The sequence below is a fragment of the Zootoca vivipara genome, chromosome 16, assembly GCF_965207765.1.
Source record: "Zootoca vivipara chromosome 16, rZooViv2.hap1.1, whole genome shotgun sequence".
NCBI lineage: Eukaryota > Metazoa > Chordata > Lepidosauria > Squamata > Lacertidae > Zootoca > Zootoca vivipara.
This window is the reverse complement of record NC_142599.1, coordinates 4,679,492-4,697,019: the sequence shown is the minus strand read 5'-3', so window position 1 is coordinate 4,697,019 and position 17,528 is coordinate 4,679,492. Positions and strand designations below refer to the sequence as shown.

General features: G+C 41.6%; 1 protein-coding gene across 2 annotated transcripts in view; it reads left to right on the top strand.

Moving 5' to 3' along the window:
- Nucleotides 1-17,141, top strand: part of ATP2A2 (ATPase sarcoplasmic/endoplasmic reticulum Ca2+ transporting 2) — a 55,702-nt gene extending 38,561 nt beyond the window's left edge. The window contains exons 10-21 of one of the 2 annotated variants that reach the window (XM_035097621.3): nt 621-723; nt 1,574-1,705; nt 1,821-1,943; nt 2,202-2,420; nt 3,058-3,393; nt 3,679-3,899; nt 4,549-4,751; nt 5,658-5,743; nt 6,106-6,239; nt 8,406-8,523; nt 8,659-8,779; nt 16,259-17,141. In XM_035097621.3, the coding sequence (XP_034953512.1) occupies nt 621-723; nt 1,574-1,705; nt 1,821-1,943; nt 2,202-2,420; nt 3,058-3,393; nt 3,679-3,899; nt 4,549-4,751; nt 5,658-5,743; nt 6,106-6,239; nt 8,406-8,523; nt 8,659-8,779; nt 16,259-16,272 (1,810 nt within the window). In that variant the 3' untranslated portion in view covers nt 16,273-17,141. Of the gene's footprint in view, nt 1-620; nt 724-1,573; nt 1,706-1,820; nt 1,944-2,201; nt 2,421-3,057; nt 3,394-3,678; nt 3,900-4,548; nt 4,752-5,657; nt 5,744-6,105; nt 6,240-8,405; nt 8,524-8,658; nt 10,586-16,258 lie in introns of those variants that run through there. The other variant, XM_035097620.3, reaches the window with a different exon arrangement.
- Nucleotides 17,142-17,528: the final 387 nt, after the last annotated feature.

Sequence of the window (17,528 nt, the reverse complement as noted above, 5' to 3'; positions counted from 1 at the left end):
TTTGTTTACGTGGAGCCCTTAAGAGGAGCATATGAGGTGTCATGATTCATCAATGCTTCAGCAAAGCTAATTTCTCCCAAGTAGAGAGAAATCTCAATTTGTTCAGTCTTTATAGTCATTGATCACAAGCTTTTGATGTGAATCAATCCCATGATAGACCCTTGCTAAATGTTCTGTGTGTAGTATTAATTTCAGTTACCCTTGAACAAAATTCACTTAGGGCAAAAGTGAAATATAGCATCTTAGAAACATGCAGCACATTTGTCTCATTGATCATGGTTCATATTTGAGTGGGCAAGGAGGAATTCAATTAGGACACAGGAACTTTAAATGCCCAAGTTTTTTTTTAAAAAAACTACCTGTAAAAGTGAGTTCTGCTGTTGATTCTGGCCTTGTAAACATAATGCAGCATGAAATGTCCTTTCACATTCATGTCAATGTGATTTATTTATCCCAAGCCCAAGCTGTAGAGGGCGTTCTGGATTTTAGCATATGAAGAATGAGAATAACATGAACATGCTGGAGAGGGAGGGATCTTAGCCAGTGGTTTACTCTGATACAGCACAGACATTGGGACTGAAAGTCTCACCATCTATTTTTCTCTTGAATATTTTTGACAGGCATAAAGATGATAAACTGATCAAATGCTGTCAGTATGATGGCCTTATAGAATTGGCAACAATCTGTGCCCTTTGCAATGATTCTTCTCTGGATTTCAATGAGGTAAGTATCTCCTAATTGAAGAGAGGGAACAAAGTTGTTGTTCTCATACGTTAAAAAGGGTTGCAGCACAAGTGTCAAGGTACATTCCTCCCATCCTCTTTGCATAAAGGGTATTTATCTGTTCACAGGAGATACTTTTCCTCATGGGTGTGTTTGTTTAGTCTTTTATGCACCTCTTTTCCTGCAGTTGTGTCCAAGAAGACTTGCTCAGTTGTTTTCAGTTATTAAATCTGTACAAATACATAGCAAACGAAATAAATAAAAGTATACAGCATATGAAATAAAAATTCAGCAGCAAGATATCCTAACCAAGGCATCAAGTTAGAACAACTAAAAACAACCACAGGCTGAAATAATCAGATTTTAATGTTGCATCAAAATATCAACAATGTATGTACAGTGGTACTTCGGTTTAAGTCACAATTGGTTCCAGAAGTGGATTAATCCGTTCCAGACGAGTCCGCTGAGTACTTAAACTGAAAGTACTCAAACCGAGGTATGACTGTATTGACCAGACATCCCCACTAAGGGAATTTAAGAAGTGGGGTAACCACAATACAACATATTTATACTTTTCTGATAGATGCATTTCTGACACATGTCAAGTCAAGGTGAGGGCCCCCCGCAGTAGGTCTTCATGTGTTGGAAAAGGAAGCAATAATTGGTACAGTAAAAAAAAAGATATTTTCAATAAAATCCATTATGGCATAAATAGATTTTATTACAAATTCTGGTTTTGTTTTCATTTTAAATTAGAATTTTTGGATGTCTGTTAACAAGAAGACTCCCAAAATATGTAAGTGATAGGCAACCTGGGATACTAATCATGCTAATAACATTTGTGTTAAAGGCTAAAGGAGTGTATGAAAAGGTTGGCGAAGCCACAGAGACTGCCCTCACATGTCTGGTGGAGAAGATGAATGTGTTTGACACAGAGTTGAAAGGACTGTCCAAAATTGAACGGGCGAACGCTTGCAACTCGGTCAGTACTTCTGAAGTAATACACAGCAGAGAACCAAGTGAAACTCTTCTCCTTTCATGCAGGTTCATTGCACTGCAATTCTGACTTCTCCATCTTCCCACCTCCCTTTCTGCAGGTGATAAAGCAACTCATGAAGAAAGAGTTCACCCTTGAATTCTCAAGGGATAGAAAGTCCATGTCGGTGTACTGCACTCCAAACAAGCCCAGCCGGACTGCTATGAGCAAGATGTTCGTTAAGGCAAGTGTGCTTCATGGAAGCAGGCAGTTGTACTTAGCTACAAGACAGCATGGCTGTTGAAGTAGTGCCAGAACAAAGTTTCAATGGCACCTCAAAAAATAAATCTGTGCTTAGTGGTATTCAACCCCTGAAGTTGAGTGTGCTACTTTAATTTTATTTTAATTTTTTCCCCTTGATGGCTTTGTGGTGGGAAGGCAAGTGATTGTGATTCTGATCTTTCTTGGAAGGTTAATTGGCTCCCACTTTGTGCTCCTGCAGGGTGCCCCCGAAGGAGTAATTGACAGGTGTACACACATCCGGGTTGGAAGCGCTAAAGTGCCATTGACACCAGGAATTAAGCAGAAGATCATGAGCGTCATCCGAGAGTGGGGCTCAGGCCGAGATACCCTGCGCTGCTTGGCTTTAGCAACACACGACAATCCACTAAGAAGGGAAGACATGAAATTAGAGGATTCTGCAAATTTCATTACTTACGAGGTTGGTTTACTGTCAAATTGCAGCTTGAGGAGAATGGCAGAAGTTTCCTAAAACAAAGTGAGTTTTGTCTTTGGAGGGAAACACCAAGTGAGCCATTCAGAGCTCCTTGAAGGAAGGGATGTAGCTGATGTTAGTTTGTAACATATAGCATCTCCATCCTAGTACCTTCCTAGTATATTGCGCATTTATCACCAGGCATTCTGGGTAGTGTTTGTGCCCTTGCAACTAACAAAGCTGGTGATAAACCCCACCTAATCCTAGGCTACAAAAATTTACCTAGGGCTATCTAGTCTCCATTCCTTGCCTATATAATGGAAACAGTAGCAACTGACCTCTGTGGATTGTTGGGAAGATGAACAAATTAAAACAAAAACGCTGCACAAGCAGTATTAGCAGTGCTTTTCCCCTAGAAAAATAGGTACTCATCATGAAGTTGTTACAGTAAGTGCCACACTCTTTAACCAAAAAAAGAGGCTTCAGTACTGCGTACCCTTGAGTACCCCCTCAAAAAAATCAAGAAGTAATAGTATACCAATGGTAAAGGACATATTAGTTCTGTTCAGCAACTTAAGAATGTGTGACTTTTACCTTGTTACTGGAAAATCTGAAAGCTTAATGAGGTTTATTCTTGTTTCAGACCAATTTGACATTTGTTGGCTGTGTGGGGATGCTGGATCCCCCACGAATTGAAGTGGCATCATCCATAAAGTTATGCCGGCAAGCTGGTATTCGTGTGATTATGATAACAGGGGATAACAAGGGGACAGCAGTGGCCATCTGTCGTCGTATTGGCATCTTTGGAGAAGAAGAAGATGTCACCACGAGAGCCTTTACAGGGCGTGAGTTTGATGAACTTTCCCCAGCTGCCCAGAGGGACGCTTGCCTAAATGCGCGCTGCTTTGCCCGTGTGGAGCCTTCCCATAAGTCTAAGATTGTTGAGTTTCTCCAGTCTTTTGATGAGATCACAGCTATGGTAAGTGTGAAAGGTGGGGCATTAGCTAGACGGCAACTTCTTGTGTAGAGAAATATCTGTGTACTAGTTGAGGGGAGGGATCTTTATGCAGTTGCAGTTTACGGAGGTTCCAAACAGTTCTCTCCCTGCATGAAGATGCAGAATAGGAGAGAATATGCATTAGTCTGCCCTACCTTGCTGCCCAGTTATCAGATGATGAAGATGGGGCTGTGCTTGGAACCAGTTCTGCTGTATGCTGGCACAATGGGCCATGTCAGTGCCCGCTTTTCAAACTTTCTGTTTCAGACTGGAGATGGTGTAAATGATGCCCCAGCACTGAAGAAAGCAGAGATTGGCATTGCTATGGGGTCAGGCACTGCGGTGGCAAAGACAGCTTCAGAAATGGTGCTGGCTGATGACAACTTCTCGACCATTGTAGCAGCTGTGGAAGAGGGACGTGCAATCTACAATAACATGAAACAATTCATTCGCTACCTCATCTCCTCCAATGTTGGAGAGGTCGTTTGGTAGGTGTGCCAAGCAGTCTCAACTCCCCTCAAGAACTGTACAAGTGCACTTTGTTGATATAAATTGAGCAGGACTGGCCTTCTGGGACAAATTCAATCCAGGGGTGGCTAACAAGTGACTTAGGGAACCTGTCCCGTCCCGTCCCGTCCCGTCCCCCCTTAAACAGAAGAAAATGTCAGAGAATGGATTTGGAGAGTGCTTAGTGGCAACTCATCTCTGGACAATTTGTTAGCAAAGACCATAGGTATGCCAAACCAGAGAGCATTTAAGTGCAAACTATACGTTTAGCAAAGTATTCTTCAGAACCACTTCTGCTGTTTGGGGTAACGAAAGAGTGATTTGCAAAGAGACACTGAATGTCCCTAGTTACCAACAACTATCATTCTCACCCCACTTTCAATGTAGCACTCAAGTTCTCCATTCCATAGGCTGCTTGCACAGGACTTTCCTTGGTTGTCAAATAGCGTCAAGAACCGTTAGGATTGCAGCTAATTTGAATACTTGACTCTTAAATAGTTGTAACCCAGTTTCCTCTCATGCTGTGAAAACCTTCCGTTTTTCACAGCATATCCATTTTTCAACATATCCATTAAAACCTTCAGTTAACATGATTAATCTTACTGCTCTTTTTCTCTCTCTTTTTGACAGTATCTTCCTGACTGCTGCCTTGGGTTTCCCTGAAGCTTTAATTCCTGTGCAGCTGTTGTGGGTAAACCTTGTGACTGATGGACTCCCTGCCACTGCTCTGGGATTCAACCCCCCTGATCTTGACATCATGGACAAACCACCTCGTAATCCCAAAGAGCCCTTGATCTCTGGGTGGCTCTTCTTCCGCTACTTGGCCATTGGATGTGAGTGTTGATTTTGGATTTGCGAACCCCTGGATAGAACAAGAGGTTTTCTGCTTTCCCCTTTCCCTCATTCCCAGTACCTCCCTGTTCCCTTCCCTTCTCCTCTTGGCTGTTACACAAATGAGCCCGATTAGGACAGCAGCATGGCATCAGCCAGTCTGCATTGCAATTGGGCAGAGTGGTAGAAGTTAGCTTAAAGGTGCTGAAACTTGTTGTCACATGCTATTGCTGCATCCTTTCCTCCTCACCTTCCTTTCTCTTGGCAATTGCTAATCTTCCAGTAGATGGCTGCAAAGTACCACTTGGACCAGTATTTCTCAAACTTGGGTCCCCAGCTGTTGTTGGGCTACAACTTTCATCATCCCTAGCTAGCAGGACCAGTGGTCAGGGGTTGATAGGAGTAGTAGTCCAATAACAGCTGGGGACCCATGTTTGAGAAACACTCACTTTGGACAGTTTCCTACCAAGCTAAATCTACTTCTGAACTCTCCATTTTAACTAAGCATCCAAAATGATTTTTTAAAGCTGGCATTGCCTTGGATTCAATAACCTGATAAAATAATTTGTGTGTGTGTGTGTGTTTGTAGAAGAGTTACTTCTGTTAAGGCAGGTTTTCAGTGGGGAAAGTGTGAGTGTGTCTCACACAGAGCTCTGGCCCCATCCATTGTACACAGCCACATCTCTGGGTCTGTTTTTAAATGAGATATGTGATGTTTGAAAGAATCCAGTTGAGGTTACTTGGCAATTAAGATATGAGCATGGATAGCAATTGCAGGAAATGGGCAAGGGTTACACAGTAACCTATTGTACAGAGGAGAGAAAGTTCAGGTGAGGTGAGCAGGCAATACAGTTGACCCATTATTCAGCCTAGAAAAAAACTAACATTATTTATCCCCCCCCTTTAAGGCTATGTTGGAGCTGCTACGGTGGGAGCTGCTGCTTGGTGGTTTATTGCTGCTGATGGTGGCCCAAGAATTACCTACTACCAGCTGGTAATATTTTCTTCTCAATATTTCAACATTAGCATTTTTTGAAAAAGGCTTACATTTTTATAGTGCGGTTGGCTAACACTGGTGTTTAAGTGGAATGCACTGGTATCTTTTCAAAATAACACCAGTTCTTATCTTTGGCAAGATCTTACATGTGTCAAAAACTAATTCCTGCTTAAAATACAGATCAGATTAGAGTGTTTAAGAAAGGCTTTGGTTTGTTCAACTTTATAGCTGAACAACAACAAGAATTATAATGATGGTGATAGCGCAAGAGTATTTTGATGATCTGCAGCTGGGGGGACGAGGAGCAGTAATGTCATGAGTGTACTTAACTAACTTGTATTTGTGTTCACATTTTCCAGAGCCATTTTCTGCAGTGCAAAGAGGACAATCCAGAATTTGAAGGTGTTGACTGTGTGGTCTTTGAGTCTCCATACCCTATGACAATGGCACTTTCTGTCTTGGTTACTATAGAGATGTGTAATGCACTCAACAGGTTGGTGTGCTGGAAATGGAAGCTTTCATGTGCCGTGTGTTGTTGATGCGGTGATGGGAGCTCTAGATTGCATCATGCTATTTGAAGAACTTGCCTTGACTGCAGAAGTTCTGCATTTGGGTGATTTTCACTGTGTTTCTGGAATTCAGTGATTTTAGGGATTCAGCTACTTTTACTTTTTGTAAAAAAACAAACTTTATATTCTTTAAAATATCACAAAATAGAATCAAATAAACAGAAAGAAAAAAGCATACAGAATGATGAAGAATAATAACAGAAACGTATAGAACATAAAATTCCAATCAAATAATATTAACAAATAATACATAAGAACAAAGAAAAAACCGAAAACATACAGTAATTTTCAAAGCAAATAAGACAAAACATAACAAAAACAAAAATTGACTCCCTAAAATTTGTACACCGCTTCTCTTGATTTAACTTTCCCTTGTATTGCTTTATCTAAATTATTATTTACATAGATTCTCTATATTTCCCTACTTATCTTTCAATTTAAGCAAATCACCAATTCAATAATTCATATATCTGGTACCATGCTCAATAATAATAATTCTGGCTTCTTTGCAAATGTTATTTTAGCATCTTTTTAAATTTTTCATATATTTTATTCCACAATTCGTAAATTTTGGCACATTGCCACCAGCAATGGTAATAAATTTCCAATTTTTTCCTGACATTTCCAGCACTTATTTGAATTACTCTTATATATTTTGGCAATTTTTTCTGGAGTCAGGTGCCACCTATGGACTAATTTAAGCATATTCTCTTTTATCCCTGCACATGCTGTGAATCTCATCCCCTCCCTCCACAATTTCTCCCACTGGTTGCTATGTAAGGGCCTCCTACTTTTACTTTTTTTAACAATTGATTTAAATAAATCAATGAAGGAGCAGTATATGAGATGGGCAGAAGAAGTAGCTTTTTCATCTGCAGAAACTGAAGAGAAATATTGCCTGCCTTAAGCTTCACAGGACATATGTCTCGGCACTGTCAGAAGCATTGCAACGTTAGACAGGCTTGATCCAGTGTAATGTAGATATATGGAGCAGAATCTGGGTCAGCAGTTTTTGCAGAACATTGGTAGGGAGCTATTCAAGCAGGTGGACCTTTCACTAGAGAGCTGCTGGTGGGTTGTGGGCACTAAAAGGAACTACAGTATCTTTGATTATTCAATCTGCTGTTGGGAAAATGTTGGCCTATACAACTGGGCACTAGGAGAAGTGCCTTGTGCACATTCATGCGCTTGGTATCATGGCAGCCATAACTGGAAAAACCAAAAGAAGCCCCCTGCAAGAAGAGTTTTTAAAGCTAATGGGGGGGGGAGTAGAGTGGCAGACTCACCGAGCCTGCCGATGAGAGCTGGTGAAGTGCAGTGGCTTTGAGCAGGAGCTGTGAGCCCTGGGTCAAGTCACACATAGATGGCCTTTAGGCAAGCTGCTACAGGTGAAACTCGGAAAATTAGAATATCGTCAAAAAGTGCATTTATTTCAGTAATGCAACTTCTTATTTTTATTTTTATTTTTACAAATGCTTTCTTTTGGAAATTCCACAGTAATAAAACAAATAGTTACAATAATACAAAAATAAACATCGCTATTACATTTCATTAATTACATTCTATTTATAATTGACCCGCCTAACGACGAATAATTACAATTACAACAAATAAAGGCTTGACATATCTTGCTTTTCATGTCATGCATCTATCTCATATATTTGTTTCACCTTTTAAGTTGCATTACTGAAATAAATGCACTTTTCGACGATATTCTAATTTCCCAAGTTTCACCTGTATTCTCTTGGACACTGCTTCCATCTTCTCCACTCCCATCCAACCTAAACTGCAGTATACAAAATACTGTTTTACAGGGGTGCAGAGATAATACATGCAAAATGTTGATTTAAGTATTTCCAAATAATATCATCCCGGGTGTGTATGTATGTTTGTGTGTGGCTGTAATTGTGTTTTTATTTTGTTTTTTTATGGGATGGCATTCAATTTCGTTGTACTATGTACAATGACAATAAAGTATTCTATTCTATTCTATTCTATTCTATTCTATATGCCTATTGTTGCCTGCCTGTTGAGGAGCAGAGTAACAGTGAACTGTGAAGCTTTATGTACGCCTTCATTCTTTCTTTCAGCCTGTCGGAGAACCAGTCCTTGTTGCGGATGCCTCCTTGGGAGAACGTCTGGCTCCTGGGTTCCATTTGCTTGTCCATGTCTCTTCACTTCCTTATCCTCTACGTGGAGCCACTGCCAGTAAGTTTGCATAGCTCATGTTCCAGGACAAGTCTTGAGCCAAGCAAGAAAAGCTCTTGGTCACCCCCAGCTCTCTTGCCCCTCAGCTCAGTCAAAAGGCTCCACCAATAATGCTATTTCTCTTCCATTCCCCAGCTGATCTTCCAGATCACACCTCTGAATCTGACCCAGTGGCTGATGGTGTTGAAAATCTCGCTGCCTGTCATCCTGCTGGACGAGACACTTAAATTTGTGGCCCGTAACTACCTAGAGCCTGGTAAAGATAGTGTGCCGCCTGCCACCAAGCCACGCTCTTTGTCCGCATGCACCGAAGGGATTTCCTGGCCGTTTGTGTTCATTACCCTACCCTTGGTTATTTGGCTGTATAGCACAGACACTAACTTTAGCGACATGTTCTTGTCTTGACCTGAAGAGATAACAGTTTGACAGAGAGATGTTTAACTTAAATCAGTTTTTTTATTGTTTAAAGCAATTGTCTTATTCTGCTGAATTTTCACATGAACATATTTGCCGGTGTCTGAGGTTCCATATTCTATGCCAGCCCTTCCCCATCCCGGTGCCCTCCAGGTACCTGCTGTTACAACTCCCATCAGCCACAGCCCAGCCCACCTGTGCTTGCTAGGACCAATGGGAGTTGTATCCCAGACATCTGGGAGGGGCACCAAGTCATGGAAGGGCTGATCTAGATGTTTTGGATTTTTTCTTTTACTTCCCCTGACCCGACTTCAGTGGGGGAGTAGCATTTCTCCCCACCCCCTTTTATACACATCTAGGGTGTCCATTGACATGTACAGAGAAATTTAACACTATTTTATGCAAATATTTTTTGTAGAGGAGAAGCATGTACAGTGTTCTGTTTAATAGTCAACTCATCCTTGTAAAAACAAACAAAAACAGTGCTTTGCGGGGGGAGTGCCAGTGGACACTATATTGAGCAAACTGTAATTGGTAGCAGATTTTAGGGAATGAATGTTCTTGTGTGTGTTTTCTTAAACTAAAAAGCATGCAATTGTTTATGTCTTCTGCATGGTCATCTAATCTTAATTTGTCATTCAGCTGGTTTTTTTCTGCACTGGGCAGATGTATACTGCTACCTCAGTATCTACCCCCCATTTTTGCCCTTTCCTATATTTTTAAATAACAACTGAATCTTGTTTACACCTGTATTTGTAAGAGGTATGCCTATTTTGCTAGTGCAGAAAATACCACTCCAGGGGCAACCTATTACTGTTCTCCCCCGCAACCCCCCCATCACATGTAGATTTTTTTTAAAAAAAATATTTATTTAAATATCTTATGTATTTTTGCTGCAACAGCATTTTCACCAGCATTGCCCACTTTGGGATGGTGGGGGAGAAGCAGGAAAGGTAAAAGGCTACCTGGATAGACATCAGGCAAAGCAAAAAATAAAAAAATAAACTTTTTTTTAATTGAGAAAATTTTGTTTCTCATTTCATTTATACCTTGGAGGCTGCTCCATTTTAATTAGCAAAATCCATGCATCAATATTTTTTGTGTTCTTCTTTTTTTTTAAGTGGGGGCATTCATAATGAGACCTGGAAACAAAGGACTTGCGTTTGCACAGCTGGAGTTCTCACAGGGTCTTTTTTTTGGTTAGGTCTCTTAACTCTCAGTGCCACATCTTGGGATATAGTCTGCTGGCCACATCTTACCCTGAAGTGGCAAAGTAACAAATTTGTGTGCGTGTGTGTGTTACGTCTCTGTGTGTTTTTGTAAAATCTGTAAATACCACATGACCAAATGAACATATTGTATAGAACTATTTTTATTTTAAATGTGGCACTAACCACCATCATTCTATTGCGATAAATGTTACCGCATGTTGTGTTTCCCCCCCCTCCAAATTGAGTCCTGTATCGACAATGTGTAAGTTCATTAACAGTCCTAACTGTGTGGTGTTTCTCTCCAATGCCTTCCAACATTCATCGACTGAAGTGAGTATCTCTCTTCCATTTCACCATTCCAGTGGTGATGTGCTGTGTTAAAAAAAGATAGCATATGCTGTATACATGTCAAAGAATAAATGCTAATTTTCCCTTCATTCCATGCTGCGTTTTGTCAGATATTCTGCTGTGCTACATTATTATCACCACTCTTCACATTCTGCCTCCAGTATAAGGCTCAGATGTCTTGAAGAACAAGCATATTTTGCGCCCCCAATTTCTTATCAGGTTAAATCTTTACAACTAAGCTAGCAAGACCTGTGCCCAGAAAGTATTAGAGAATTAACAGCATTTCCCCTTCCTAAAGTCACATTAAACTCTTCCTTAGCAACCGTCAGCACCTCCAGGGTGGCTTTGCTACAGTGGAAGCTTTTTTTGATAATCTAATCTGTCTTCCCCACATCTCAAAAGTACTAGGCATCCTTGAACATGGGTCCCAATTAGCTGTTTGTAGTTTTCATACTGTACTTTGATGCCCTTGGACTTCTTTTTTGTTTTGTTATAAAGGTGTCATGAACCATTCCAGATAACAGGTATTAACTTCAGAAGGCCAAGGGTCTTCCAGTTACATTCTCTCGGGTATCTCAGAACAGTATTTTAATAGTTCTCAGTGAGTGGAGACTCTTCTTGTGTCCCACAAAAACAGCAACGGAGCAGTCGAGTGAACATAACATGGTTGAATGCCGAAGGACTGGGGGACCCGTTCTGTCAAAACGGCAGATAGCATGCTGCCTTTTCAGTGTTTTTCAGTCAACTGCTAGGGCACTCTTTGTTTAGGAGTTGGATGGGTTAAAATTTGGCAAGAGTCCTATTGAAGCACTTTTAAGAGTCCGTGACTAGCACAGAATGCTTAGTGATGGATAAGCTCAAAATGCTCTGGTGTGTAAAGTGAAATCCCTTGCAGATGGAAGGTTTTACTGGCGGACATGTTAAAGAAGAGGACCTTGCAACTCAGGAGTGTGTTAGGAGCACAGCAGTAACCAGCCGCCTTAGGCAAAGTTGTCATGTCATCCTAAATCTAGACTCTGGTGCTGATCTTAATGCACATGCTATCTCCACCCCCACCCCCCTTGCCTTGGTCTGGTTTTGCCGCCAGTCTACTGAGCTTGGAAATGGGAAGCAGCACAATATTATCAGTGCTGGCTGACCTCTGTGACAGGGATAGCTAATCTGTGACCTGCCATATATTGCTGGAGTACAACTCTGTCTCTGACCATTTTCTGCTACTCATTGGGACTAAAAACACTACCTAAGGTAGCTCAGTTAAGTAGAGCATGGTGCTGATAACGCCACGGTTGCAAGTTTGATCCCTGTACGGGGACAGCTACACATCCCTGCATTGCAGGGGGTTGGACTAAATGATTGTTGGGCCTAATGGGAGTTGGGCCTAAGCTGGGAGTCAAAACAGGATCTGCAAGGCCACAGATTAGCCATTCATAGGCAGGCCCAGAAGCATCAGCTTCTGGCTTCTTGACACCTGCACCATAGATTTGCCATATTCTGTCTAGCTGTAGGTCTCCTGATTTCCTTCCCCTGTCCCTTCCTTGCTTCTCACAAAAGTGAACACAAAAACAGCCCCAATGTATCTCAGTATTTTATTTAACATTCTCAAAGTAAAAGAGTACAGGTCCCTTCCTTGATGGGGTTATAAACTCAAATTTGACAAGGGAGGGGGGATTGAGCAGAGAAAACTCTCAGTTACATGGATTTAGGAGGACTAAGCAGATATGCCAGACCTCACAGGAGGCTGGGGAAGCAAGAAATGGCATTGCACAGATGTTCTAGGAAGCAGTACTGTATCACCCATGAAGGCCTGGAAGGGAGAAAGAGCAGAGTTAAGAGGAAGCTAAAACTTGCAGAGGTCCCTTACTAAAACACTAAGCATATTTGGGGAACACGAATCCTGTATGTCTGGACTCTTAAGTGTGTGAATGTGCACATGAAAAGCCCAGCTTAACCAAATGAAAATAGAAACCACGGTGGAAGTCCCTATTTCAGTTACGCATCTTTACAAGTGGCAGTGAGCTTGGACGAGGCTGGTGGCAGTTGGAATGCCAGCCACATTTGGAGGGCCACACAGGTAAGGGCAGGTTACCAAAATTGCTGTTTCTGAAAATCAATGGAGCAGACCAGCAACTTTCAAGCCCACTTGTAAGAGGGTTCTTGCACGGAGATCCATTTAGCCCAAACTGTTAACAACTTGGGAGTGTTTGTGAAGGTAGACAGTTCTTTATTTTTTTATTTAAAAAATCTGTTGTGTTTTGATCTGCTTTCCATTTCTCACTGTGCTTTTCAGTTGGTTTAGACTGTTCTTGTCTCAATGTTTCTCACCCAGATGAGGAGACATCTGCATAGCTGTACAGGGCAGTGACAGGAACCTGTGACCATCCCAATGGTGTCAAACCCCAACAGTCCCAACCACTATGGTCAAAGCGGATGATGGGAGTTGAGGTCCAGCCACATAGGATAGGCAAGGCTGGGGTAGATGAGTCAAGAGTCTAATTGGTATAGGAGAGCTTCAACGTTAATCTCTGAAGCACAGCTCCAGCACACTGGCCTCCTTCCTCTCTCATCCGCCTTTTGACTGAATTAGGGAGATAACAAAACATACGTTTGTGGTATAGTAAGCCATCTAGTTAAATGATATTTGCAATTCACAGTGCCAGTTATGGTAAGCAATATATTTTCCCCAAGGGAAGCACATACTCTGCCAGGAGGTGCAGCCTTGTAAGATGGCTAGTCATCAACTTTTCCATTAGTGCAAGGAACTAGTGAAGCTTTTTCAAAGTGCTTTGAAGCTTGCAGTGACCCCTTTGGAAAGGGGCACAGGGTGTCTTCCCCTTCTCACTGAATAAGGAGTTGTTTTCTTTCCAGGCAGAACTTGACCCCAAATCTCTTAACTCAGGCATCTCCAAACTGCGGCCCTCCAGATGTTTTGGCCTACAACTCCCATGATCCCTAGCTAACAGGACCAGGGGTCAGGGATAATGGGAACTGTAGTCCAAAACATATGGAGGGCCGAAGTTTGGGGATGTCTGTCTTAACTCTTAAAACCCAGTGCAACCTTCAGTGGTTCTCACAACACCACGGGTTGGGTGAATATGGTAACTTATCTAAGGCCATCCAGTAAGCTTAGAATTGAACCCGTGGCTCTAATGTTAAAAACCTAATGGAGCAGAGTCACAATTCAGGGAGGACATACTTTTACTCCATAGGATCCCAGGTTCAATTAAAGCCCCCTCAGGTGCAGCAACAATGGGGGACACCTTTGCTTGAAACCTTGTAGAGATGCTGCCAGTTGAGGTTGACCAGCCTTCCTCCAACCTGGTGCCTTCTAGGTGATGTTGGATTGGGAGGTGGGTGTTGCAACCCACAAAGCATCTGGAGGATACAACATTTGATTAATAGCTTGACTTAGTCCCCAGCATTTTGGGATGAAGCTTTCTTTTCTGATAAACATTCAATGATTTAGATGTTAAAAGAATGGCCAAATAGTGTTTATTCTCTTCCCATTTGTTTACCAGTACAAGTGGTGTCTCAAATCAGCAGGGGATTTTTTTATTGTTAAAACTGAATGCAAAACAGCTTTGTGGCAATTCACTTTTTTTTAAAGCTGTGGTTTCGCTTAAATTACTGTTTAATATTGGGGAATCTTAACTCTGTGGTGATAAAATGCAGTACAGCAGTCTTCTAGTGTCTCCCAAGGACGCAGCCAATAAGAGGCTTGAACAATGAGCAAACTGGATGGGTGAGGTGTAGGTAAAAATAGGCCAAGTTGTCTGTCCTTGCACCTGTCTTGTTGTACTTTTTGCACTTCTTAACCATCATTTCCCTAATTTCTGCTTATTGCATTAAAATAATAATAATAATGAAACACTAACACAGAGAGTAAAAAGATTGCATATTTTCTAACACAAACTCTGTGGGACTGGAGACTGCAATTGTACAATAACTGAGTTGAAAATTGCTATGGAACAACAGAAGCAAATAGGGCAGGGGCTGAATCATGATGCAAGCTTCGTTCTGGACAAGGCAGGTGTAAGGATTCAGGGCATATGCCCAGGGCACCAATTGGCACAAAATGTCCATGTGCAATGGAGGCTGGCCAACCAGGCAATGCACCAGCGATGTTTATGTGTCAACCAGCCTCCACCTGCCAAGCGCTCTTACTCAAATAAGACCCGGGGGGGGGGGGAGCTGGTTGTCAGCTTCCTCCTCCTTTGTCTCAGTGTTGATGTTGCAGAACTCAGCTGCGAAGAAGAGGAAGGGGGCAAAAAGAGAATGAGTTGGTGCTGCCTGTCATTGGCTCAGGCAGAGGCCATTGCTGGCTCTAGTTCCCCCTATTGTTGGGGATCTCTGCCTTCCATTCTACCAGCCATCAATGTCCACAATGTCTGGGCAAATAAAGTTAGTGGGTGGGGTCTCAACAGGACTCTGCCTTGTAAACAATCTCTTTTGAAATTAAAAGAAATAAAAGGGCAGGAGGTGTGTCACCCACCCATCCCCAACACCACCCTTGCTCCTGGTTCTTGTACGAGGCTGGCATGCCAGTGGTTCTGGTGGCAAAGCTTTTCTGGAAGGAAGGAAGGTTTCAGCAGATGGAATAGCCCTGCAGCCTTTATGTTGTCTCACCTTTTTAGTGTATTTGGGGAGGATCAGGGAGAGACAAGCTAGGGGGGGGATAGCTTAACTCTTTATTGTACCTGTTTCCTTTTAATAATTTCCAAGGTACCAGTTGCATTCCAAACTACTGGGGCATCCTACACATCCTACGATAAGGGGGCTTGCAATTTAAAGACCTCCACAAAAAAATACCACAAAATTATTAGAAATTGAGAGAAAGTTTTAAAAAAAAACATTGAATGAGAAGCAGTGGTGTTGCCTAGGGAGAATCTGAAAGGGAGGCTGGTTGCATGGGCGGCCAGACTGATCTGTTTGCTAGGTGGAAATACGTAAAGGGAGCAAAAGTGGATTAACAGAACCACTTCTCTCTCTTTGCTGCAAAGTTCATAGAACACTAGGAAATTGAGTGGTAGGAAATTGTTAGGGCCTGAGAGCTTGTCTGTAACTCTTAATTCACGCAGACAAGCCATTACAGACAGACAACAAGTGATGAAAAAAGGATGTGTGAACATATTTTGGTTACTCGCCAGGGCTTTGGCAACAGCATTTTTTCCTCACCTCACTAAAGGTTTGGGAGGGAAGGGCTTATGGTAGGGATAGGAAGCATTCGGAGGCTGTTGAACCACAACTCCCTTCCTCCTTGGGCACTGGCCAGTGTGGCTGGAGCTGATGGGAATTGGAGTACAATAGTATCTGGCAAGGCCGCAGGTCCCCCATCTTAGACTTAACAGTGAAAGGGAAATTTGTCCCCGTGTCCTGCAGTCACAGTACCTTTTAAGGATATGGACAATCTTACAAAGTGCAGTATCTTTAGCCTCCCTTGTACTACAGCTGCTAAATAAAAAGATTTGGCAGTTGGCTAAAGTTTTAAGGGTTGCCTTATGGGGCAGATAACTAGTAGAAATCTCTTAACTAGATGTCCTTCCAGCTTTTAATTCTCTGCCATACTTTTCTGATTAACTTGTATTCTCCCATTTGAAAATGAGAGGACGCTTATCAGACTGTTAAAAATAAATTCTATCGCTTTTGAGCCTTTAAAAAATTACAATAATGTTCTTGCTTTTATTAAGCCCTCTTTATCCATCCTTTTCACTAACGTTTTCCCTCTCTCTCTCTCTCTCTCTCTCTCTCTCTCTTTTTATTTACAGCAAAACTGGAGTAATCACTTAGTCCTAGACAAATTTTGCAGAATTGTAAGGTTAATTTTCTTGCATGCGTCTTTAGGAACGCATCTACCGAAAACATCTGCATGAGTCTTGTAAATGGGAAAATAAAAATCTCTCCTTAGGGAGGGAGAAAAAAATAGAACTGAAAACTCGTGTTCCACGAAGGAAGTGTGTGGTGCTCTTAAAAAGCTTCAGTTTATATACAGATCTACCAATGTGCAATATGGTTTTTAACTGATAAAACAGACCTCTGTGAAGAAGTTTTGGGGTTGCATGAAGACAAGTCTCCCTAAACTACTAAGCAAGAATTAATGAGTGGTGATTCGCCAAGTTTTTTCTTTTTTCTTTTTCTTTCCATACTTCGTTGTGTAAAATGTCATAGTTTATAAAATGTACAATATTGGACTGTAATGCATGCTTTTCAGTTGTAAGTAGCTGATAATCTCTATTGTATCTCAACATAACACTTAAAAACAGCTCTGTACAATATGCAATTCTATTTATACAGGTTCGTTGACAACGGTACTATTGCTGAACGTTTAAGAAACTGTTAAGCCTTCAATTCCATTAACTTCAGCTTAAAAAAAATATCTTGGAGTGTGCAGATAGGTCTATTTTGCACTGTAATAATGTAACTTATTTAAATCTAAAGCCGTAGACACACACCAGTGCAATACACATGTTGTGGTGCATTTTATCTTAACAACAAAAGCCTAATAATGAACCTAGTTCATCAAACAGCATGTGTGACCTTTTTCCTTTGTTATAAGTTGTAAATAACATTGTCTGATTCAATGCTGATGGTGACAAGCATCACACCTGCCATCCTGGTTTCGGGTAAAATAAACTTATTCTATGATACATAGTTCTTGTGTTTGTTTGGATATGCGTTGAGTCCTGTTTAGGAACATGCAAGCTTCCTTTTAAGCTAATTCTAAACACGCTTACTGAGAGCCTGTCCTGCACATTATGCAGAGTAAGGTGGTAGGATTCTGGACTTCACTGCTTTGAACTATTGGAGAGTGTGCATTTTTAATGTTCCCTGGATACTAAAGCAAAAAATATCTGCTCCTTTTATATACTGAACTACCGTGTTTCCCCCTTTTTAAGACGTAGTCATAAAGTAAGCCATGGCAGGGTTTTAAAGCATTTGAGAAATATAAGACATACCCCGAAAATAAGACATACTTCCACACCGCGGAAACCAACCCCCACAGGCACCTCCACTCACAGAGTCACTCCTTGCAGCCGG